At 37.3% G+C, this 26,615-nt stretch overlaps 1 protein-coding gene across 6 annotated transcripts in view; it reads right to left on the bottom strand.

Annotated features, from left to right (window-relative positions):
* Positions 1–15,164: 15,164 nt before the first annotated feature.
* Positions 15,165–26,615, bottom strand: part of Jchain (joining chain of multimeric IgA and IgM) — a 31,379-nt gene continuing 19,928 nt past the window's right edge. For 4 of the 6 annotated variants that reach the window (XM_038314365.1, XM_038314388.1, XM_038314372.1 and 1 more), the window contains 4 exons: positions 25,376–25,562; positions 21,886–22,006; positions 18,231–18,311; positions 15,165–16,883 (listed from right to left, as the gene is read on the bottom strand). In XM_038314365.1, coding sequence (XP_038170293.1) covers positions 16,670–16,883; positions 18,231–18,311; positions 21,886–22,006; positions 25,376–25,442 — 483 coding nt within the window. In that variant the 5' untranslated portion in view covers positions 25,443–25,562 and the 3' untranslated portion in view covers positions 15,165–16,669. Of the gene's footprint in view, positions 16,884–18,230; positions 18,312–21,885; positions 22,007–25,375; positions 25,609–26,615 lie in introns of all 6 variants that reach the window. The other 2 variants (XM_038314381.1, XM_038314398.1) reach the window with 1 other exon arrangement.

Raw genomic sequence — 26,615 nt, 5'->3', positions numbered from 1 at the left:
AAAAAGCATGAAGGCCATGACCATTCCTTCCTTGGAACTTGGAAGCTATTTGTCTGATTGTCTGAGTTAATTTCCTCTTTCTAGATAATGTATCATCCCTCTTCTCTCAAATTCCTTACAATGTTGTCTGGTTCTGCACATCTAGCAGACTGTAGTCTTCCATTTCATATAGAGGCCTGCACACCAGTGTAGCCCTGATGCACTGTATCCTTTCCCCTTCGTCCACTCTCTCTCCTAGTTAGTATTACCTTTGGCATTTTTCCTACTGTTCTTTAACTCATCTGCCTCCTCCTCTCTCCTTCAGCCTTCTCTTCCTCCTTCCTTCTCTACAGAGCTTTCACTGTCTCCTCGCCATTCTGCCCTCATCACATCTCACATCTGAGGTAGCTGTCCTTGACCACCATCAGTCTGTCTGTCCTGTCTCCTTGACCACCATCAGTCTGTCTGTCCTGTCTCCTAGTGAGTAACTTTGATCCTTTACCAATTAATCTTTCCTCTCTGACTCTTTTTCTCCTTAAGTTCCTCATTTTTCCTGCTGTGTCTGCCATCTGCATGCTTTCAGACTGTGCATCACCTTCACTCTCTTTGGACCTACTCTATAAGTTCTCCTCTCTAGTTTCTTTCTCAGTCAAACCATCACTGTAGATAACATGCCTGAAGGAGCTACCTTCATTGTTAATTTTCTCCTGGTCTCTCAATGTAGACAGCCTGGTTAAAAGAGCCTATTCTAGGAGAACAGAAGACAGGCTAGCTAGCAGATCATAGGGCTTAGGAAAGTGGAAAATGAAGAGGAGAAGAAATTGTCACGTGGGGACTGAGTATCCAGGAAAAGAGACTAAGGCTCGCTATACCCTGTCACCAATTCACAGCCTCCGGGAACTGAAGAGGCCATCTGGGGAAAAACCAGCTTATGCAGATAAAATATGCAATGTTTAGCTTTCTTTACTAGTTCAGTATAAATTATTGCACCACTACATATTATGACTATCATGCTTATGCTTCATGTCCCTATAGATTATTCACAGACACAACTTCCAGGTATCATAACTAAATAGTGTAAATTATTTTGTAAAGTAGATGTTTCTATATTGTCTTGCTTAGAATATATTTGAGTTTTATTGATATTATTTTTACTGTTATTAAAGGCATTTTGGCCTGTTATCTGGATATTGCCTGTTTTGACTCTGGGGGTAAAAAAATCTCTAAATTACCTACAAAGTTATTTTTTATTCCTAAGGTGTTTCTTAAAGAACTTTTCTTGTGACAGATTTTATATGTCCTCAGAAATTTGTTGAAATTCTCCTGAAAAAAGGGAATTAGCCCTTGAATTTAGTAAAATGTCTTACCAATAGGAGATTCCCAATAAATGTTTACTGGTTGGCTGGCTTCGGAATGCCTTTAAACATTCCCACTGCCACCAGCTCTTCCTGCGGGAGATGCGTGAGGACTCTTAATAAAGCACCGTGTCTTCTAGCCTTGTGCTCAGCAGTACTCGCATTGGACAGCTGCAGACTGTGCTGACCTCTGACGGCTTAAGTTCCTCCCTAACCCACCAGCCTTATACTTTAACCATAGATTAAAAACCAAAAGCTTATTATTTTCCTCCAAACTTCAATGTGAATACTTTCACTACCAAATGTATTTCAACATAATGAATGGGTGGCACAGTTGTTTTGGCAAATATTGTTATGCCAAGAGTAATGAGCCCAGGGGACAGAGGTAGAAGTATTTACCAAACCAGAACTGATAGAAAAGTTTTAATAAAGAACGGACACTGTGGACAGAAACACAGTGGGCAAGGTCTCATAGGCAGAGTCCCACCTGTGAAAGGGAGTGTTGAGAGTTGAGAGAAGTCACCTGAGCTGCCCCCTGAGCCATGTCTGTCAGGTCACCTCTGAACAGAGTGGAGATGCAGTTCAATGTGATCTTGGGGTAGTCAATTTAATATAATATCATTTGCCCCCTTGGGGTGAGGTGCCAGGAATCAATAGGAATGGGGCTGATATAAGGTGCTATAAGTCACTGGGCCTCATTCTAAGCAATGATAACCTGAGTGCTATAGAGTGAGTAAGTTTGCTCTTTGGGGGCTTTACTTTTGGCCTTTTTGTAGGTTTTTTATTAAATTTTTTATTGATTTGTGGTAGTGATAGTGACTTTCATTTATTTTCCCTTTGGTTTTGGTCTTCTTGTCTCTATAAATATGTCGACACATCTATTATCTGTGAGATATTGCTACTGTCATCTGTAATGTAAGTGTAAAGAATGTAGTGTGACCAAAAGCAAATCTGTTCAGCTTGAGAATAAAATAAAAAGGATGAAGATATCCTTGTAGATGATAGATAGCACTTCTTCCTGTGAGCACAGAGAGGCTTCTACAAGCCTGCCTAGTAGGCATGTGTTCCTTGCATTAAATGTATTGCTCATTCTGTGTCCTGCTTAAATTGTCCATAAAACTTCTGAGGTCTTTTCTAGCACATACTAAAGGTTCTGATAACACACCCCTTACCTCTAGCATCTCCACCTGCTACTGTTGCCCACTTCTATACTGGGTGCCATATCTAACAGTCATCTCCACTGATTCTAGCATAGTTAGGTATTACCTAGGATGCCTTTAGAAGATAAATAACACAGAAGAAAACCACATCTGAAGGTTACAGAAAGAAGAGATAGCCCAGAGGCTCCTACACACCTTCTGTCACAGAAGCTCTAGAGGCACAGTCTAGCTCCCTGGAGAAATCTGGGCTTTTTAAAGAAAATGAAGCAGAATGATGAGGTACAGGGTCCAGCTGACCTGAGAATTCAGCCTGGCAGGCATTATCATGGAGACTCTTTCTCCAGGTTTCTGGAGCATCTAAGGATGGAGACAACATATTTCAATTTGGACATTCAAACCAGAGTCACAAATTTAATACATCTTTTTTGGTTTGGTTTGGTTTGGTTTGGTTTGGTTTGGCTTTTCAAGACAGGATTTCTCTGTGTAACCACCCTAGCTGTCCTGGAACTCACTCTGTAGATTAGGACATTGGGCTGGACTTGGATTTATAGATTATCAGCATGCCTCTGCCTATCAGGTGCCACCACACCCAGCCATTTAATACATCTTTAAGGAGAATTTTGAGTTACTTTTATTGCTTATTTAGACATTTCTATTTGTTCCTCCTGTCTCGTTTAAGCCAGTATCAGTTACCACCTTCAAAATATTAGTAATTTTTTACTCATGAAGCCAAAAGTCATTTCTATCAGCCAAAAAAAATGGAACCAAAAAATGTTGGACTTAAAAATGAAGATGTGTTTCTACTTTGTAAAACCTTAAAGGTTTCTCTGTGACTCAGGTCAACAACTAACTGCACACCCCCCCAAAGGAATTTGTACTTGATAGAAAATAATCACCATTTCACCAGAGGGTATAGTATTTGGTTTTAGCCACCTGTATCTCCTTGCCTCTCTGCCTCACCCTATTCAGTAACAACCTTTTGCTCTCTCTCTCTTTGAATGTAGAGTTCATTCAATTTAGAAACCCAAACCAGCTGGTATCAAGCAAAATATATGCTAGCAGAAAAGAAGCCCTCAAAATAAGTAAGGCACAAGCTGAGCTATAATCTGACACAGAGAGAAATGTTAAATAAATAATGTTGTGCCCAATAATGCCCACTCCCACACCTCCCTGATCAAGACCTTCTGTCTGTGCCCACCCCCCAGCATCTGGTAGCATGTACAAGGAGAGATGGGCAGGATTCTTACATTTCCCTAATGTTCCTTGCTCTTTCTCTGGCTTACATAATTCTAGAATATTCTAACTCTAGAATCCTATTTGGTTAAAGTACTATCCCAACCCATGCCTCCATCTTCCCTTACAGCTGACAGTACATCCCATCTCTTACCTTTATCGACACTGTAATAGATGTATGCAAACTTTTTTCCTGTTGGTTTTGCCCATTGGAAAATCCCTAGAAAGTAAAATTAATTGTTATACTTTTATGTATCCCACAGAGCAACTGGCAATTGTATTGGGCAAAGTAAGTGCTCCACACACATCATTTTCTCTTTAAATACTTGTGTGAGTAAATAGAAATGCATAATTTCCAAAACAAAATAATTAAGCTTTCAGCTAATAATAATCAGCATTTTCTAAAACATAATGGTGGATAATAAATATATATTAGTTATGAGATACTGGAAAAAAGATGCAAAGTGAAAGGAAACAAGAAAATCACATTTTGGCTTATTTCCATCAAAACTTTTGTCATGTATGGATATATAAGGGGTGTTCTAAAAGTCATTATTTGATAAAATATCCTCTATTTTTCTCTTCATATTGTATAATCAATTTCTACAAAATTAAAATATTAAAAATCTCATTCTTTTGTCTATGAAGTATTCTGAAGTTTATTATTTAGTTCTTTCATTGCCATGAATAAACATCTGACAAACACAACTTATGGGGGCCAACAAGATTACTCAGTGGATAAAAGTTACTTGCAGCTAAGCCTGAAGACTTCAGAATGAATCCCAGGGACCACATGTTGGAAGGAGACTCTTGCAAGTTGTCCTCTGACCTCCACACATGTACCATGGCATAGATATCTACACAGGTATGCATACACACAAGCACACACATACCAATAAGTAAAACTATAATTTAACTTATAAGTAGAATGAGTCAAACAGAAGATAGAATATACTTGAAGATAAAGTAAACAATGTATAGAAAATATAAAAAGAATGTGAAAATTTGTGAAGCAAAGGGAAGGAATATGCAGGAAATGTAGGATGTCATCTTAAGAGCAAGTCTTGAATTGCAGGAATAGATCACAGAGAAAAAATTACAAGTCATTGACATACATAAGATTTCTAACAAGAACATAGAAGAAAATTTCCCCAAACTAAAAAAATGGCACATTCATACAGATATAAGAAGAATGCAAACCCCAACTAGACAAGACCAGAAAAGAAATACCCTATGGCATAGCACAGTTAAAACATTAAATATACTGTACAAAGAAAAAATACTGAAAGTTATAAGAGGGGGAAAAACACAAATAACATATAAAGAAAAACCCATCAGAATTACAGGATGTTGCTAGATCCTAACAGCTCCCTCAAGGGGAGGGGGTAAAAAGGCGCTGAAGTCAACTGCATCGACTCTGGGAGTCAGGCAAGTAGCAATGGGGTAGCAGACTCATTATTCAGCAATGGAGAAAGCCTTACATACCCTCCTCCCAGCACCCGGACTGCATTCCGGTCTGTTGACATTGCCTGGTTGACCCTCATTGGCTGGCGATCAGCACCTCTGACAGCTCCTGTTGCTAAGCACTCAGGCAGCATTGCATGAAAAATTCATCAGGGGGCTGGAGAGATGGCTCAGAGGTTAAGAGCACTGTCTGCTCTTCCAAAGGTCCTGAGTTCAATTCCCAGCAACCACATGGTGGCTCACAACCATCTGTAATGGGGTCCGGTGCCCTCTTCTGGCCTGCAGATGTACACACAGACAGAATATTGTATACATAATAAATAAATAAATAAATATTAAAATAAATAAATATTAAAAAAAATTCATCAGAATAACAGCTGAGTTCTCAATGAAAACTCTGGAAGTCAGTGGAGCCTGGAGCAATGCATCCCAAGTGCTAAAAGACCATGACTACTGTACCCAGCAAAGCTATCTGCTGATGTAGGAGTGTTTCTATCTATCTGCTGTTTCATTGGTTAATTAATAAAGAAACTGCTTGGCCTGATAGATTAGAACATAGGTGGGTGGAGTAGACAGAACAGGATGCTGGCAGTGAGGCATATGCCTCGGGCAATTGCCCTGCCTCTCCTCTCTGAGACAGTCGCCATGAAGCCAGCCACCAGGTCAGACATGCTGAATCTTTCCCGGTAAGACACCACTTTGTGGTGCTACACAGATTATTAGAAATGGGTTAATCAAGATGTGAGAATTAGACAATAAGAGGCTGGAACTAAATGGGCCAGGCAGTGTTTAAAAGAATACAGTTTGTGTGTTGTTATTTTGGGGCATAAGCTAGCCAGGCAGCAGGGAGCTGGTTGGCAGGAACACAGCCCGCAGCTCATCACTACAGAATGGCGCCCAGGTGGATAATTGAATCCACAGAAAGCCTGAAAAAGCTTAGGAAAGTCTAGAGTAAAGCATGTTTTCTTGGTAGCAGCAATTTCTCGGGTCTACTCTGCTTGCTAGAGGCAAGCAAGTGCTCTCATCTAAGAGAGGCTTCCTGACTCAGCTTTAGCTGCAAAACCCTGCAGCTCTTAAGAGGTCCTGCCATGAAACATTTAAATGGTGTTGATAAAAGCTGACTGCATGCTTGTTTGTTTTCAGCCGTAGCAGGAAAAAAAGTTGTGCTATTTTAAAATACTGTCTTTCTGGGCCGTCCTGCCAGGGCAAACTCTGACTCTTTCAGGCAGGCGGTCCAACTACGTACAGAGCATTTGAATGTGGTCTTTGAGAAGAATGCTGCAGCTTGCTTGCTGGCAGGGACGTTGAAACGCCATAGAGTTGTGGCAATAAATGTGGCTATGGGCTGTACCTCGGCCACAGGCTGGAATCGCAGAAAGCTAAGGAATGGGCTGGATATAGCTGTCAAAGCCACGGGTTTAGTCCTACCGATATTGCTTGGTAAATTAAAGACTCACGTGGCCACAAAAAGAGAGAGATATAGTAAAAGAAAGATTCAAAGTCGAAGAAAACCTCTGAATGGTTTACAATGTGTTAAAAATATATGCAGGCTAAATGTTAAAGTTCTTAAAAGTAAAAAAGAAAAAAAGGAAGTAGTTGGGTGTGGTAGCACACACCTTTAATACCAATGCCTGGGAGGCAGAGACAGGAGGATCTCTGAGTTCAAGGACAGCCTGGTCTACAGAGTTATTCCAGGACAAAGAAATACAGAGAACCTGTCTCAAAAAGTAAAAGTAAAAATAAACGAAATAGAGGTTAAAACAAAGCTGCACAAAGATGGAAAATACACAGAAAATCTTGATACTGTATGCTGTTATGCTCTCTTTGAATTGTTTGAATGCTGAGGAAGGAGCAACAGCTGCTAAGAGATATTTGTTTATAAATGCTGCTGAACTAATACAACACAGATATTTTGAAAATACCTTGGCTTCAGAATTTGGATCTAAGGACATGACACTTTGGAAAAGAGATTTTTTTGTTTTTACAGAAAATGAGACACTATGGATTTCTTCTATCCCAATATGGTATGACAGACCACACCCTCCTGAAAGGTTGCTGTGAACAACCTCAAAAAATTACTTCACTCAACTGATGACTGAGATGAACCTGGCACACAGGTTACACCATAAAAGATCTGATTAACAGCGCCCCCATTCAGCAGGAAGCAGTTTGGAGAGAAATAACTGCACCCATATTCCCAAATATTGTTTATAAATGTTCTTTTACATTTAAAGGGGGATATAATATAGATATGAATAATTTGCATTGATATGAATTTTGCTTTAGTGATTTAAATTTAAGGTCAATTTTATTATATGTATATGTATTTCTGATACTGATTAAGGTATTGTGATTGTGTAGTTCATTTAAAAATGTAATGTATATCGGTTGTTAATGGATAGTCATCAATAATAGTCAAGCTTGTAGTCATGTTAGTTAGATTTTCTAGATATATAGAGATATATTTCAGTTAGATAGGCATTCTTCATATCTTCCAAAGACTACAGAATATGGCATTCTAAATGTTTTAATAACTTAGGGTTTTTCATGACAATGAGACACATCTGCTCCTGGCAGCACCAGCTACTTCAAAAGGAAGATGGGCATCGAAGAGGTTCCTTATAGAGTTTGATAGCCATTTGGGCAAGAAACTGCTCTTGCCTGGACTATTGCACAAACTGGACACAGAGAACCCGCAGAGAGAGGACTGCTGAACTTGCCTAAAGGTGAGATGATCTTTCAGGGTTCCTGATTCATGAAAGAGTCTGCGAGACATTCTGCAGGACACAGCAGATACTGACTGAACTGCCTTTGAAATTTCCTGCTTAGTGGAAATGTCTGATGGAAACTATGGGCCTGTAGGCCAAAGATGGATGCCCCAACAGTACAGAGAAACTTTGGGTGACTGTCCAGGCAGCAAGTTGTCTCTGTGAGTTCTAGAATTTTGTAAGTTGCTTACTCCTCATTTACTTAGGTAATATTATATCCTTCTGGAGTCTTTGGTTGAATGAAGAATAAATAGATAGTTTTCCTTTGTTATGATAAAAGATAAAATAGATATAAATATTGTCAGTGTAATTCTTGCTTGATAACTGCTTTGTTATATGTAATATTGCTATGTTAAAGTTAAAGCCTTCTTTTTTTGTTTAAACAGAAAGGGGGAAATGATGTAGGAGTGTTTCTATCTATCTGCTGTTTCATTGGTTAATTAATAAAGAAACTGCTTGGCCTGATAGGTTAGAACATAGGTGGATGGAGTAGACAGAACAGGATGCTGGCAGTGAGGCAGATGCCTCAGGCAATTGCCCTGCCTCTCCTCTCTGAGACAGTCGCCATGAAGCCAGCCACCAGGTCAGACATGCTGAATCTTTCCCGGTAAGACACCACTTTGTGGTGCTACACAGATTATTAGAAATGGGTTAATCAAGATGTGAGAATTAGACAATAAGAGGCTGGAACTAAATGGGCCAGGCAGTGTTTAAAAGAATACAGTTTGTGTGTTGTTATTTTGGGGCATAAGCTAGCCAGGCGGCAAGGAGCTGGGCAGCAGGAACACAGCCCACAGCTCCCTTCACTACAATCTGCTATAGCTGAAGAAGAAAGAAAACCTTTTCATGTTATAAACATCCTAAAAAAATGCATGCCTAAACAGAATACTAAATAATAACCTGAGCTGAAGCGAAGGATAAGGAGAGCCAAGACTCTAGGGAGGAAAGAAATGAAGTTATTATTTAATAAAATACAAAGTTCAATTAAGAACACAAACCAACAAGAACAAAAGACTGTGATTGTCTTAGTTAGGATTACCATTGTTATGCTAAAACCCTATGGCCAAAGCAACTTGGGGAGGAAATGGTTTATTTGACTTATACTTCCACAACACAGTTCATCATCAAAGGACGCCAAAACAGGAATTCAAACAAGGAAGAAACCTGAAGGCAGAAGCTAATACAGATGTCATAGAGGAGTGCTGTTTACAGGCTTACTCAGCCTGCTTTGTTATAGAACCCAGGACCACCAGCCAAGGGAAAGCACTATCCACAACAGGCTGGGCCCTCCCTCACCAATCACTAATTAAGAAAATGTCCTACAGGCTTGCCTACAGTCCAATCTTATAGAGGTATTTTCTCAATTAAGAGAACTTCTCCAGTGGCTCTAGTCTGTGTCAATTTGACATAAAACTAACCAGCACAGTAATCTGCACACCCCTTTCAATAATAACCCTAAACATTAATAAACTCAGCTCTCCAGTTAAAAATACCACGTAGCTTAATAAAACAAAGTCGACCTCTCTATTGTCAACAAGAAATTCATCTCAGCTTGAATAATTACTACCACCTTAAAGTGAAAGAATGGAAAAAGAATTCCAAGAAGATGGGATCAGGAAGCAAGCTGGCATTGCCATCCTAATATATGACAAAACAGACTTAAAATTAAAATTTATGAGAGAAATAAAGAAAGGTAATTCATTCTAATCCAGTGATCAATTAATCAAGAATATATAACAAAACTAAACATATATGCACCAAATTTTTACTCGTCCAACTCATTGAAAGCATACTAATAGAATTAAAGGTACCATTTAACACAAATTCAATACTGGTAAGTGACTTCAACACCTCATTTTCTTCACTAGATAGGTCATCTGAACAAAAAGTAAACAGGACAACTTCAAAATTAAATGACATCCTACATCAAATAGACCCAACAGATGCCTACAAAATATTCTACCCAAATACCAAAGAAAAATCAGCAGAACACAGAGGTTTTTCTAAAATAGATCACAGGCTGGGACATAAAACATACCTTAACAAATACAAAAGAAATTAGTGTAAAAATTCTTATATATCCTAGCCGGGCGGTGGTGGCGCACACCTTTAATCCCAGCACTCAGGAGGCAGAGGCAGGTGGATCTCTGTGAGTCCGAGGCCAGCCTGGTCTACAAGACCTAATTCCAGGACAGTCACCAAAGCTACAGAGAAACCTTGTCTCGAAAAAAAAAAACAAAAAAAAATCTTATATATTTTATCTGACCATTATGCCACAAAACTTAAAATTGAAAGCAAAGTGTAAAATCCCATGAAAATTATGTAAGTCATTATAAATGATGACTTATGAATTATGAATGATGAACAGGTCAAAGACTAAATCAAGAAAGAAATCAAAATATTTCTGGAACTATGATTGTAGTGCCACATGCCTTTAATCTGAGCACTCAGGGGCAGAGGCAAGCAGATCTCTGTGAGTTTGAGGGCAGCCTGGTCTAGAGTTTCAGGACAGCCAGGGCTACCGAGTGAAATCCTGTCTCACAAAAAATATTTTTTCCCTGGAACTAAATAAAAATAAAATCACAATACAGCAGTTCTAAGAGGGAAGTTTAACCCAAAATGCCTGCATTAAAGAAATCAGAAAAAGCAGTTATGATTCAATTAGAATTTGTAAAAACAAGAAAAACAAATCCAACCCCAGTATGGCAAAAAAAAAAAAATAGGTGAAAGTGGAAATTAATGAAAAAGAAACAAAAAAACATTATCCTAAATGAAGAAAATTTGAAATTTTCCCATTAAAATTAAGAATGAGACAGAATTCTCAATTATTCCCACTTATTTTCAATAGTGTTAGAAGCACGAGCTGGAGCAATAAAGCAAGTGAAGGATACAAACAGGAAACTAAGAAGTCCAATTATCTCTATTTGCAGATGACATATTATGCACAGAAAAATCCCCAAATCCCACCTGAAAACATCTTAGAATCACTGAACGAATTCAGCAAAATCCACTTACAAAAAAAATCAGTCATCTCTCTATACCAACAAATATGTTGAGAAAGAGATTATAAAAAAATTCTCGTATTCACAATAGAATCAAAGATGACAAAATATCTTGGAATAAACCAAGGAGATTGAAAGACCCCTACAAGGAAGAGATTTAGAAAGCGGATCAGTATAATTAATAATGTGAAAATGATCATCATACAAAAAGCAATTTACAGATTCAATGCAATTCCAATCAAATACCTACAACATTCTTCACAGAAATAGAAAAAGATCTTAAAATTCATATAAAACCAGGAAAGACCATGATATGGGTCTAATTTCATTCTTCTGCATGTGAACATTCAGTCTCCCCTACCATTTGTTAAAGATTCTGTCCTTTTTCTAATGTATGCTTTTGTCCTCTGTTATATTAGATGGCTGAAGCAATGAGCACTCATGTTTATGTCTGTTTTATTCCATTGGTCTACATGCCAGTTTTTGTGCCAGTACCATAATGCTTTTATTACTACTGTAGTTCTATGATATATATATATATATATATATATATATTATATATTGAGTTCTGGAATGGCAATCCCTTTAGTATTATTACTTTTTCTCAGGATTCCTTTGTATATCCATGGGAGCTCACCAACTCCAGACTGACAGTAGGGGAACCAGCATAGGACCAAACTAGGCCCTCTGAATGTAGGTGACAGTTATATGGCTGGGGCAGACTGCGGTTCCACTGGCAGTAAGGCCAGGATTTATCCCTACTGCTTGTATTGGCTTTTTGGAACCCATTCTCTTTGGAGGGATACCTTTCTCAGCCTAGATATAGTGGGGAGGGCCTTGGTCCTGCCTCAAAACAATGTGCAAGACTTTTCTGACTACCCATGGTAAACCTTACCCTCTCTGGGAAGGAAGGTGAAAAGCAGGAGGAGAGGAGGACGTGAGAACTGGGATTGGTATGTAAAGTGAAAAAAAGATAGCTTTAAATTAATTAATTAATTAAAAAGAAATAAAGGAAGAGAGAGAGAGAGAGAGAGAGAGAGAGAGAGAGAGAGAGAGAGAGAGAGAGAGAGAAACTGCCCTAAAGCTGAATCTTATAGAGGCATACTCTCAATTGAGGTTTCTTCCTTTCAGATAACTAGTTTCTGTTGAGTTGACATAGAACTAACCAGCACAATTGACCCCTTTTCAACTTGATATACACATTACTGTGAAGACATAACCTTTCCTTTCTTGTTCTTCCTCAAGATCACATATTAATTATCAACATTACAATATAAAAATATAAACATTCCAAATTTTAAAAGTCCCAGTTTTTAAAATTCAAACACTTAAAAATTTAGTATCTTTAAAATCGCCAGTCTCTTTTAAAATCCAACATCTTTTAAAATTCAAAGTCTCTCAACTATGGACTCCTGCAAAATCAAAAATAAACTAAATGCCTTCTCACTTCAAGAGGGAAGAACTAGTACACAATTATACTCTAAACAAAGCAAAACCAAACTCCAACAGTATAAATAACTCAATGTCCAATGTCTAGGAGTCATTCATGATTTTCTGGGCTCCTCTAAGGAGCTTGGGTCACTTCTTTGGCTCTGCCCTATGCAGCACACACAGTTTGTCTTGCTTAGGCCAGTTCCACTCCACTACTGTTCTTGGTGGTCATCCCATGGTACTGCCATCTTCAAAATACTTGGGTTTCTTATTGCAACCAACTGTATTTTCACCAATAGCATCTCTTGGGCTCTCTTAGGGACTCCAACCCTGCCACACAGTGCCCAATTTCAGCTGTTCTCCATAGTGATCCCTTAACATTTTCAAAATAACACCAATTGGGTGACTCTTAACACAATACCAAGTTCAGCTGCCAGCAAAAAGTACTACCTTGGCCACCTCTGGAACACAACTTCTGGGTGCTGACTCTCAGGAAACACTTTCTAGAAGTAAAAGATTTTAAAAGTAGAAGATTTTACCTCAATGATGCTGGTCTCTACTTAATCACATCTGACTCTTCAGCCCCAGCTGACTACTATCTAATGTGAGGAATGGAGGCATGGCAAGGAAAGACTGAACTAAAGCAAGAACAAATCCAAGAACGACAAACTCCAAATCCTACAGCTACATGTCTAACATTTGGGACTTTGGGGGACATCATCCAGGCTTCAACGGTGTTCAGCAATCCACTCACTCCTAACCCCCACAGTACATATAGTATCTCTCAAGCTGACTCCACTCCATGCATTCAACTTCCCTTAGTGGACACCCCAAGATTCTGGCTTCTTCAGCATCCTGAGGTCGCCATTCCTACTGAGTGGCACATTCACAGCTTCTAAGTAAGACTCAAGGAAAAGGCTTCCAAGGCTCTTCTTGCAGGGAATCCCATCATGTCACATATCAGCTTTTCAAAAACATGGTGCAAGCCTCCATGACTCTGCAGTTCTTACATTTTGTTTTTCCTGCAGATCCAGAACCATATGGACAATGCTGCCATGTTCTGAGGCCACCTCAAGATGTAGTTTGGCCTTCTCTTATAGTTGTAGTGGCCTCTGTGTACCTTGGAAGCTGAACCTAGAGAGCTGTTTTCAAGAAGAGAGTCCTTCATCTATATTCTTGGTTTAAGCTGTCTCCTTTCAAATTAGTTTACATTTCACAACGTGGAGCCTTTGCTGTGTTCAGCCATGCTATCAAGATACCTTTTCTATTGTCCCCGCACATTGTCGACAACTTTATAACCTTTCTCACATTCCTTTCCTTGTCAAAATGCATGTTTCATATCTTTCCGCTCTATTAGATATTCTTGCTCACTGTGAATCTGGATAAGAACACTAATCAGTAAGTAACCCACAGTCTGAATGCTATGCTGACTTGAAATTTTCTCTACCAACTAACATAGTCTATGATTTTTTAATTCAGCCTCACTCAAATTTCCAGGGCACTGGCAAAATTCAGTCACATTCCACTCTAGAAAGTAGCATGAAGAGCCTCTCTGGCCAGTTCTTCAGGAATTTCACGAGAGGCATGCACTGTTCACATTTCTCTTGGCAGTCTGATCTTCTCAACTGCCCCCAGAATAATCTATTAAGTTCAGTTGACAGCAGACAAGACTTCTCTAGCCTATAGATTAGAATTCTCCCACACTCCTCCTGCATATCAGTTCCAAAGGCCTCTGACCCATATGGTCAGGCTCAGTACCAATTTCTCTGTTTTTGTTGCTTTTTGATGCTCTGAAAGAGCAGGTTTTTTGGTTCACAGTTTGAAGGCACAGTCCTTCATGTCAGGGAAGACATGGTGTCAAGAGCATAAGTCACACTGCATCTGTATTCAGAAAGCAGAGAGCCATGAATGCTGGGGCTCAGCTTGTTTTCTTCTCTTTATTCAGTCTAGGATGGACTCAGCCATGGGATGTGGCTGCCCACACAAGAAACCTACCTAGAGATTTGTCTTCTAGGTGATTCTAGGTTCTGTCAAGATGACAGTATTAAGAGTCACAGCAACTTAAGGAAGGAAACTGGTTCATGGTTTTGGGGGCACAGTCCATAATGGGATGGTGGAACAGTCATTGTGTTACTATGTGAGCTACATGACATGTATGCTGGGAATCAAATCCAGATCCTCTATAAGAGTAATAATATTCTCCTAACAACTTAGTCATCTCTCTAACCCCACAAAATGGTCTCTTAACCAATCCAAAAGACAAGCAATGGCGAGGAATGTCAGCTATCCTAGGTGACACAAAAGCACACACACATATATGGATATATCCTTGTTTCCATTGACACATACTAAATAAATAAATGTAACTGTCAAAACTTTAGGTGAGCTACTTGTAAAATGAAACTAGTCTTCACAATCCTATGAAGACTAAAGGAGACATGTGTATTTAAAAACTCATAGTCACTGTACTTTGTAATCCAACCACTAGGTGGAGGTAGAGGCTCATAATCATAATGCTATGGCTGAGCTGTCCCCCACAACAGCAGAAGTTGGAAATTTTTAAGAGCTGCAGTTCCCCCAGCTTCCACACCCCAAAACTACTAAATCAGCATCTTTTGGGGAAAAAAGTAATCTACTTTCCTGAGTCTCATCTTATTCTTGTGTACTCTGAAGTTAAGAACCACAGTGCATAGCTGTGTTATTCACTTGTTTGTTGCCTTGGTAGACAAAAAGAAAATTTTGAGCAAAAAGAAAACATGAACAAAAAGAAAATTTACACATAGTAACAACTGTAATTTACCAATTATGCCAAATACTATGACAGCTATACGAAATGACATCTAGGCACACATACATATACCGGATATAAAAATCTATAGGATAGTTATTTGTAATTCCATTTTTAAAACAAACGATGTTAAATTGAGTTACCTTGCCTGATGTTAATTCAGCCACTTAAGAGTTTGTGTTTCAACTTGAGCCATTAAAGTTACGTACTAGACGAATATACACAGCTGCTATACAGCCAAAACCTGGAAAGTCCACCACTATTCCCAGGTCAGAAGTATCTATACGCTGGCCTCTGAATCAGCAGTTACTTTCCATGGTGCCCTGCCCTTAGATAAATACATCAATTGGATATAGCTTTCTGACATATGATTTCTTTGTATGTGACCAGTTATTACTTTGAAATAGCCCAACCATTTATGTGAGAGCTTTCTACTTAGACAAAACTGCATAAATTTTTTGGTTTTTTGTTTTGCTTTTTTTTTTTTGGAAGGGGCATATTTTGTTCTCTTCTTTTTGCAGTACTAGACATCAAACTCAAGGCCTTAAGCATGATAAGCAAGCTCTCTAGCACTGAGTACACCTCCTGCTTCCATAGGATGCTACATGCTGTGGAATTTACTTCATTTTAAGTGTGAATTGGCAAAGATTTCTCAGATATTTACTCACATAAACTTAGTGATGAACGCACCATTACATCATAGTTACAATATTTGCCAATAATAAATTATGTTTAATTTACATAAAAGGTTAAACGCAGCAAAATTTTTTAATAAATTATTTCACACAGGGATATGCTTATTAATCTATTTAATTGTTCAAACTGTGCTAGAGAATACATATTTAGGAATACAAATTTCATTAGATTCAGCTGCAATACAGAGGATTCCTCTAAGAATTTCAGACAATAATTTGTCAAAAAAATTATCAAAAAAATTTAGTGCCAAGTCTATTGTTATATCAAAATTTCTCATTTGTGCATCAAATTATATCACTTTCAGCAAACTGGTTTCGCAAATATTAGTAAATAGTTTAAAATGTGCCCTTTCGCCTTCTAGTGAAGACATGCAACTGCCCTCTCTTTATGTGTGTGTCTTCTCTACACAGTGAGACATTAAAAGAAAGAAGAGTTAGAATGTGCAGAAGCTCCAGCTCTCCACAGCAAAGTAAGAAAGAAAAATAATTCAATTTAACTATGCCTATTAATTTTTATTCTTGGAATTTTACTTTCTCCCCTTGTTTATGTTTTTGAAAACTAAAAAATGAACTCGTAAAAATACCTCCTCAGGCAGGCATGAGGATTTAATACATAGAATTGAGAAAAAATTACAAAATAATGATGCAGTATTGATATTTAATTATTTAAAGGGAATGTTAGTTTTTCAAAAGGAAAAAAAATCCTGGTTTCAAATCATTAGCAGTGAGTATTCCTTCCAGGTCTAAATGGAGAGCCCCTAAAGATAGAGTTGCATAATGAGAAATGACTCAAACTAGTCAGAGTAGCAAGAATCAGGGGTCAAGGCTGATGTCACCATTTTGGTCTCACCACGATACATAAGTGGGACCATGTTTACGTAACACTTGTTTCTGTTATACATGTAGCAGGTCTCTGGAACAGCACTGTCTTCATTGCAGATAGTGCTCTGGCTGGCAGTAACGACCTGATTGTCCAGCTCCACTTCCACAGGATCACATTTCTTACAGCTGAAAAACAGTTTGTATTAGAAATCCTCCAGCAACTGTCATCTCAATATACAAGTCACTATAAATGTTTATCTAATGTCAGTTCTAACCCACAATAAACAGTGAGTCTTTCCAGACCTAACCATCTGCGTAACAAAGAATACTTTATAAAATTCTGTAATCTTTCATGTACAAAAAGTACTTGAAAGCCGGGCGGTGGTGGCGCACGCCTTTAATCCCAGCACCTGGGAGGCAGAGTCAGGCGGATCTCTGTGAGTTCGAGACCAGCCTGGTCTACAAGAGCTAGTTCCAGGACAGGCTCCAAAAGCCACAGAGAAACCCTGTCTCGAAAAACCAAAAAAAAAAAAAAAAAAAAGTACTTGAAAATAAGCGATATAATTAATGATATGATGATACGATCATCTTACCTATAGTATCCAGCAGTTTCCACTGGGTTAGCTATACCTAGCTATATGCTTCTTTCAGTAAACTCAGTTCTAGTGACAAGAGGAATCGTATACACACAGATGTGTTTAGGGGACTGTGTCTCACTATACACTCATAGCTCATGATGGTCAGGAACCGCCAGTATTCCTATTCCTGCACCATCCTCTTGAGGGGAATTTTGGGGGTTTTTGGCTTTATTTTTAAAACAGGGTTTCTCTATGTAGTCCTGGATGTCCTGGAACTGACTCCGTAGACCAGGCTGCCCTTGAACTCAGAGATCTGCCTGTCTCTGCCTCCCGAGTGCTAGGATTAAAGGCGTGTGCCACCATACCTAGTGAGGGACTTTTTTTTCTATCATCTGCAAAAAAAAAAAAAAAAAAAAACCACACATACATGCTAAAGCCTAAAACTACTTATTTAAATGTGGAGACAAAAATGGTCCCTTCTATATAAATGACAATAATTTCTTCTTTGAAATAAAGTTATCATTACTATTTTTCTATGACCAAGTTTTTATGAAGTTTTGGTACTTAAATTGACACAGGATCAGTACATTCAAAAGATCAGACATTTGTCAGTGTTTATATCCTGCTGTAGGAATTCCTACCACCAGCAGTCTTTAAGTTACCTGCCCACTTGGGCGTGGCCCGTTATACTATTTATGCCGATGTAAAGCACAAGTCCGTCCTCTTTTTCCAGCTGTGGGATTCAGTTGTTGTTCTCTGATCCAGCAGAGGATTGTGATTTATGAATCTACTCCTAAATATATAACCCTTTATTATTCTCAATTCTGAGTTAGTGTGGGATTTCTTTTAAGCATCCTTCTTCAATATCCCAATGTATTTTCAGAAATATCATTATTAATAAGGTTAATTAAGAGTAATTAACTTCAAAATACGTAAGTATGAAGGAAAATCTTACAGGTCTGACAAATGGTACACAAATTTCGTTCTCAGTGGAGAGGTGGGATCCGAGATATTCTCCCTGCTGTTCAGAGGGACACTAAAAAGGAGAGAGAAAACAATAAAACAGTAAATATGAATACTGTTGCTTCTGGTACTGAAGTCCTGAAAGATCAATATTTACTATCTAACGAGGACAGTGCTCACCATGACTTCACTCGATTACAACTGTTACTCAGACTTCACAATCACCTGTTATCTGTATCAGTTTCTTCTCTATAGTCTAGTTCTTTCCTAGGCTATATATGGCTACATGTATATGGCCTACAGAACATGTTCGCTGCTTGCAGAATGAACAGAAAAAAAAGCTATAAAATTATAAATTATTTGTATTCATTTATTCTATGTGTACAGGTATTTTGTTTGCACATATGTCTGTGTGCACCATGTTCACGTAATACCTCTAGGAGCCTGTTATATTTTATGATTTGTTGGGGGGGAGAGTTTTTGTCTGTTTTTGTTTGAGGATGGGTTTTATTGTGTTTTCATTTCTTTCTTTAGTTTTGGCGGGGTTGTTTGGTGTAGTTTTTATTGTTTGGGTACTGAGATGGTGCTTTATATAGCTCAGGTTTGCTTCAAACTCACTTTGTAGCAAAGGATGACACTGAACTCCTAATTCTGTTGTCTCTATCTCCCAAATGCTGAGACTACTCAGTGTGTCACCACTTGCAGTTCAGCATAGACTACTTTATAAAATTTATATTGCATTCCCAGTACTAACCCTTGAAATTGGATATTCCCTAAATAAAGATTTTTTGAATGAATAAATTTATCTATGATTTGATTTGATAAGGGCTTTTATGATATTAGAAAGGTTTTTTAACACTTGTTTATATACTATATATATATATATATATATATATATGCTGATGGCCAGTGTGCTCATGCCACAACATATGTGTGGAAGTAATTTATAGGAGTTAGTGCTTTCCTTCCACCATGCACGGTCCTGAAGATCAAATCCAAATTGTCAGCCTTGGCAGCAAACATCTTTATGCAGTGAGTCATCTCATTAACTCAAGAAAAGATTTTAAATGAAGGGCAATAAACATTTATAAGGGTTTACTGTGAGCTAAACACTATTCTTGCATAAATTTATGTTATATAGTCTAAGCCCTAAATACAAATATATCTATACATGTTATTTTTTCACAGCTTAGAAAATAAGGTTCAAATTAGGTATATAACTTCCATAAAGCCACACCATTACACTAAGCAATAGACCTGGTAATGGTGACGTAATGACACAGCAAGGCAATATCCTTTCCAGACTGGGGGGGGGGGGGGGACGTCAATACACATTAAGCAAAGTGTCATGAAGTAAGTAAATTATTTAATTTCAGTAAACTATACAAGTAAAAGATGAATTAGAAAACCATAGATGCCTACCTAAACAATTGTCCCCTTGGGATTCAAACATAAGTGGTTCTTCAATATGGTTTATGTGCAGTGTCATGGACTGATGGAGGAGGGTCATCTGTCTATGTGTTACTTTCATTGGTTAATGAAGAAACTGCCTTGGCCCTTTAATAGGACAGAAAATTAGGTAGGCAGAGAAGACAGAACAGAATTGTGGGAGAAAGAAAGCAGAGTCAGGCAGATGCCTCAGGCAGTCACCATGACTCTCCTCTCCGAGAAAGACACAGGTTAGAATCTTCCTAGTAAGCTACCACCTCGTGGTGCTACACACATTAATAGAAATGGGTTAAACAAGATGAGAGAATTAGCCAATAAGAGGCTGAAACTAATGGGCGAGGCAGTGTTTAAATGAATATAGTTTCCATATAATTATTCTGGGGCTATACTAGCCATGCGGGAGCGGTGAGCGCAGCCCATAGCTCCTTCAACAATGGACAGTCCTTTAATTGTATGTCTCTATATCTATATCTATATCTATATATCTATATCTATCTATATCTATATTGGATTTCTCCAGTGATTTCTGTGGGCAAGATCTGAGCAAAAACTTCTGCCCTCAACTTCTATAAAATTTCTTCAGTTTGTTAACAAAATTCAACTTCATTTAAATTTTGACTCAATATCATTAAAGGTTATACACATCAAAAGCAGGTTTAAGACACTACATTTAAACAAGGTAATCCCTTTTAAGAGCACTCCCTGTTAAAGGGAGCTGTTTCTGAAAATTTCCCATGAGAATCAAGGGTGAAATTCTGACACACAGATTGAGGAAGGGTTAACCAAGTTGAAAGGGGTAACAGAAATTAACTCTTGAACAGAGGACTCAGTAGATTTAAAAACAGAATATAAAAAAATTAAAAACAGGTAAAAAACACTGTAAACGTAGGAAATAAAGACATACCACAGAATTTCTGAGTGGGGTTTTGTTTGGTTTGTTTGTTTGTTTGTTTGTTTGTTTGTTTTAACACAAGGGAAATAGAGTGAACAATCTTGAGAATTATGCTAAGCTCTGCAGGCAATTAAGGCACATTTGTAACAATACCAGAGAAAGCACCAAATGCATTTTCTCAGGGCAGTGACACAATGTTAATTCACATAGTGAAGTAAATAATAGTATTGTTTAAATATGTGACAGAAACTATACGATCTTTAAAAATAATAGATATTCTCAAATTTTAAACAATAATCTATCAGGCTCATCTTTTCTTCTATTTTTTGGAGTAGACAAATAATTTGATTATTTTTGAGAATACACAGTTACAAATTGATGCAGTCAGACTTTTGAAACAATTTTTTAAATATACTTTCCCCATTGATAGCTAAGATTGATTGCTATGTTCTTTTCCTACAAGAGGTATTTGATTAGACAAAATTATTAAGGTGGTAGTATTTAGCAAGTAAAATTTGTCACTGATTGGATCAAGTAGAAATCTTATTTCTCAAGTATTATCAATATTCTTGCTATTGATTAAGAGCTACTGGGCTGGAGAGATGGCTCAGTGGTTAAGAGCATTGCCTGCTCTTCTAAAGGTCCTGAGTTCAATTCCCGGCAACCACATGGTGGCTCACAACCATCTGTAATTAGGTCTGGTGCCCTCTTCTGGCCTGAATATTGTATACATAATAAATAAATAAATATTTTAAAAAAGAGCTACTAAGTATATAAGTCTGGGCTAAACGTGAAATGAAATGAATAGCTCTGAGTCCAATTTATGGGTGAAATGTCAATTCACCAGTTTTAATTTGCCTGTCTTTATGAAGACAATGTAAAATACTCAAAAATCAATAGTTATGGAAATTAATGTTTCCCATTATCTGAAGTTGCAGTTCAAGCTGACTAAGAGTAACTGAAAGTTCTGATTCAAACTGAAATCACTGCATATAACTGGCATATTGGTGACTAACTAGAAGCCTCTGGTTTCCTTTGCTTCCACCCTCAACTTCTGTAAAATTTCCTCAAGCTTGTTAACAAAATTCAGCTTCACTTAAGACATGATTTGATCTCATCAAAGGTGCCACACAACAAAAGTGGATTAAAGACACTTCATTTAAACAAGGCAACCCCCTTTCAGGTTCCCTCCCTGTTACAGAAAGCTGTTTCAGAAAACCATGATTGCTTTTTAAAAGAAAAGGAAGTGTAATAACACACAGTACCCAACTATAAGAGAAAGAAAAGATATGTGAATGTCACCTACACAATTCGAATATTTCTCTCCACGATGTCCTCATTAGGATCCTCGCTGGACTGGATGATCCTGGAAGTGACTCGGGCACACATGCATTTGTTGTCAGCAAGAATGACCTTTTCCTTGTCACCTTGTGTTTGAAAGGTAAAATATATCATGAAAAAGGAAAATAAAAGTTTATATTGTCCTGGGTGTTGTGGTATAGGCCCACAATCCCAGTGCTTAAAAATTCAGGAAGAAAGATGGGAAATTCAAAGTCTGCCTGGGCTACCTAGTAAATTTAAAGTCAGTCTGCATTACATAAAGAGATATTGTCTCTCAAAAAATGTTCATGTGTTTTAAGATGAATTAATTTGCTTTTCTTGCCTGAATGTATAAGACAGTCTCATGTAGCCCACGCTGGACAGAAACTCACTTACGATATACCAGCTGTGGCTGGTTTTGAACTCTCCATCCCCTGCTTTCCACCTCCTGAGTGGTGAGGTTACAGGTGTTCGACCACATCTGGATCAAAAACTTTAATTTGTATTGTTCATCAGTCCTGGTCTTTCTATTTGTTTTCTTTTCTAATCTAAAAGAGCAAAAAAAACTATAATCTAAAAGAAATTTTCTTTTTCTTCACTGTAAATATTAATGAGAAACTAGGCTGAAAAAATCTGATTTCTATTTATTGCTTCTAATTTTTAATGATGTCACCTAGTAAAAATCAGTGATAAACACAAAGATGAAACATAAAAAAGAAATCTACACTATTTCTCAACTAAAGCAAATACTTGAAAGTAAACAATATGAAGCATTTATAAATCCAACTGGAAACACTGATTCATTCTAGAACTCTCATTTCTTCTTGTAAAAAAATTTCCCCTTAAATTGTACTAAACAAGCATCTATCCTCTCGAGTCTGTTATTTCGTAAGATTTAATATTCCTCACCAAAAAATTCCTAAACTATCTATATTGTTTTTCATAATAGTTACAGTACAGAAATTCAACCAAAAAGAGTAACAAGAGATATATTAATATTTCTTAGAACTCTTTTAAAGAAGAGCATGTATATCAATGTAAAACACTGTCTGCAAAGTTTTGCTGCAAAAGCAATTTAGAAAATATTGTTAGGTATGAGTTCAATTAATATACAATATTATTATACAAAAAATTAACAAACATAGGTATGTATTAAAGCTTTAACTTTGAGAGTGAATATTTGTTCTCAGATCTGTGGTTCAAAGAGATCTGGTAAATGCTGCAAAGAAAAAATTCTAATTAGCTGATGTTGAATCAATAACAGATCATTTAAGAGCCAATAATAGTATTATTTTAATAGTTCTAGTTAAATAATAATGACTCTCGGTATTCTTTATCTTATAACTTCAGGTAAGCAATATTTAAAATTCCCCCCAATGAGTTTCTGCTAACAAAACTCATGAAGGAGCTGGGGAGATGTCTCAGTGGTTGAGAACACTGACTGCTCTTCCAGAGGACGAGGGTTCAATTTCCTACACACATTGCAGCTCACAATTGTTTGTAATTCCTGTTTCAGGGGATCTGACAACTTCGTACAGACATACATGCAAGCAAAACACTAATGCACATGAAATAAAAATAAATTTTAAAAACTCATGAGAATTTAGTATAGTCAAACTATAAAGGTTAAAGGGTCAGGACAGATATCATTTTACTTGGAGACCTAAAGCTCCTAAAGCAGAGAGAACTTAATTGAGATTCAATATTAATGATAATAACTGTTTCAAACATTTTAAGATCATTGTTATTGCATTTGTAATTATTTGAAAAACAATGCATTAGTATGCTACTATTAATAAATTCTTAATAAATCACCAAAAACAAGTAAGCATGGTGCTGGAGAAGAAATGTCAGGGGGCAATTTCAGATAATGATACAGCACTTATTAATTCTCTAAAAGGGCAAAATAATTCAAATGGTATTCTCTTCCTTATGTCTGTGTCCATTACTCTTAAATTCTTCTCTTAATGAAATATACATGAGCATGTAATGTCTGATCAAAGATATACATTAATAAGAGTCAAGAAAATTGCTTCATTAGTAAGTATTAAATAGAAAATAGCCACACTCTATAAGGCATATTTATTTCCTTTCCAGAACCATAAGAGACCATCTCTGCTTCATATTTTTTAAATCAGGAAGCTTAATACACTTACCAGAAAATATGTAAGATCTTTTTATTTATCAAGACCTAGACTATAACATTTTCTCCCTAACATTAAGTATTTTTCCTAACAAATTATTTTATTTAAAAGCATCTGAGACATGATAGATGTGCACTAAAGTATTTGCTAAATTTTATTGAGTTCAGACAGACAGAATTACATAACACTGTGCTGTGGCTATGACTTCAATGAGCTCACTAAAAGGTGGCTTCACTGTGCAGACAAAAGATCCCAGTTAGGAAGGGGGGTTAAAAGGTCAAATTGCCCTATCCTACCTATCAGTTGCTCCTGAGAGCTCAGGTCAGTTATTTCACCTCAGTGACAAGTGTTTCAGCTTGTTGGAAATAATAGAAGTAGACAGAAAAGGGTATTGTGAGAATGAAGTGGAACACTCTAGGTAATGCTGTCAGCATAATTCCAAAATACCATAATAGACAGTTCAATAAGGCGTAACTGGCCAGGTATAATGGCACAAACCTGCAATCCCAGCACTGGGGGGGGGGGGGGGAGAGGCAGAGGAATTTGAACTTTGAGATCATCCTGGTCTACATAGTGAGATCCTATCTCAAAAAAAACAGAAGATAGAGAACGGCTACTTTCTATATAGCTACATCTATTTTATGCAGACATGCTTACAGATATATAAACATGTTTGAAAACACAAGTGTTTATATATACATGTTTTGTTGGTAGTATTTTATATTTTAAATATTATTTTTGAAATGTATTATGTTATTAAAAATATAAAGTGATTATGGTTAACTAGATTTCTGTATTGAAATAAGGATATACTTCTCTATTCAGAATATGTCCCTTTATTCAGTTTTCTGGAAGACAAAAAACCAAAGTATCAGCAGTTCATACATCATGAATAACACTAAACATTTTTAAATGGTTACAGTGTAAGGAGGTTGTTGAAAATGATTCCATTTCTCTGAAGAGATAAAGTCAAAATACATTTCTATATCATAATCACCACAGTTATTATTTCACTTCTCTAGAATGGTAATCACAGAGACTCAAGGAGAGGACTATTGATTTTTTAAGTTAAACATGGAAATTTACATGTATCTACCTATATGTACCCCAAAATATTTATTTTCTCATGGTATAGGCTGAAGTAGCCAAACAGAAGGAAAAAAGAACAAAGAATACAACGAGCACTGTCTGTGTATGTATCACTGCTCAGTTAGATGAGAAGGCAACTGTCCAACAAACCAGTCGAAGCATAAACTTAAATCTTTAGACCTAAGACCCAGTCTACTCTCTATTTTCCCTTTTACCTGGCTTTATTACATAGGTGTTACCTACCGGTTACAAGGACGGCCTTGACAAAAATGGCCAGGACTCCCCAGAACAGCAAGTGGGTCGTCTTCATCTTGTCTTCACTTTTGAAACACTGAGGTCAGAAAGTCAGGGCCAAGGTGTATGTCTATAAGGAGCGTGCAAATGATGCTGCTTCTGCTTTCTTAAAATAACACCCCAGGCATCAGGCAAGCTGCAAACAATCACAGTTGTGGTTCAGGTTTGAGCTGTATTCTACCCTGGAAAGAAACATGTGGTTCAGATTTAGGTATTTGGTTCTAATCTAAAGCTTTGCTGCAAAGCCAGGGTTTGATGAATCATTTGTGTTTTGCATTTATGCTACAGCAATGTATAAACCCCAAGCTTAATAAGAAGTGGAGACAGAACTCTATTAAGAATGTTTAACTATGAGTTCTCAACTTTATCATCTGCATATACTTATTAGCCTTCAAATCAAATATTTGGCATTTTTCATGACTGTAACAAGAAGTGCAGGGAAAGAGAAGAAAATGAATGAAGGAACAGAAGTACAAAAGCCTTCCAGGTTTCTAATTGCATATTGTTTCAGTTTCTCTGATAGTCTTGAATTAACCAAATTATCATACTTAAACATCCATGCGTTTACTTGTGCCACTTTCCGTTTATTTTATAAGTTCAGACACAGAAGTAGAATTTGAAACTGATAGGTCCTGAACCAATGTTACATTTTACTCTGCTAGGACTGAGACAGACTTTCTGCTTTCCCCCTAGTAATTCCTTCTTGATCCCTGCACTACGACATTACCATGTTGCATCATCAAAAAACTGAATCACTGGAATATTTGTCTCAAATTTTTTTCATTTAATTAATGTCAAATTTAAAAACAAAAAAAGAAACCTGAGTTTCTACTCCTACCTCCAATATCCTAGAATTTCTTGTCTTGGAAACAGGATGGCTACATTTGTATTCAATATCAACATATGTGTATTATTTGGGCTCTTATTTATAATCCTCTAAAAGTATCCTAAAACTTTGAGTGGTAATAAACAACACTTCAGGTTCATAAGCAGGCAGCCCAAATGAAGGAAGTGACAGAGGTTTGAAACTCTAGCACATAATTACATCCTTCAGAGAATCTGCGGTGAGGGGCTGGGGAGACAGTTTAACAGGTAAGAGCACTGGCTGCTCTTCCAGAGGGCCTGGGTTCAATTCCCAGCACCCAGAAGGCAGCTTTCAACTGTCTGTAACTCCAGTTCCAGAGGGTCC

This window comes from Arvicola amphibius, chromosome 1 (assembly GCF_903992535.2).
Source record: "Arvicola amphibius chromosome 1, mArvAmp1.2, whole genome shotgun sequence".
Taxonomy (NCBI): Eukaryota; Metazoa; Chordata; class Mammalia; order Rodentia; family Cricetidae; genus Arvicola; species Arvicola amphibius.
The sequence above is the reverse complement of the archived record's forward strand: the minus strand, read 5'-3'. Positions and strand labels throughout refer to the sequence as shown.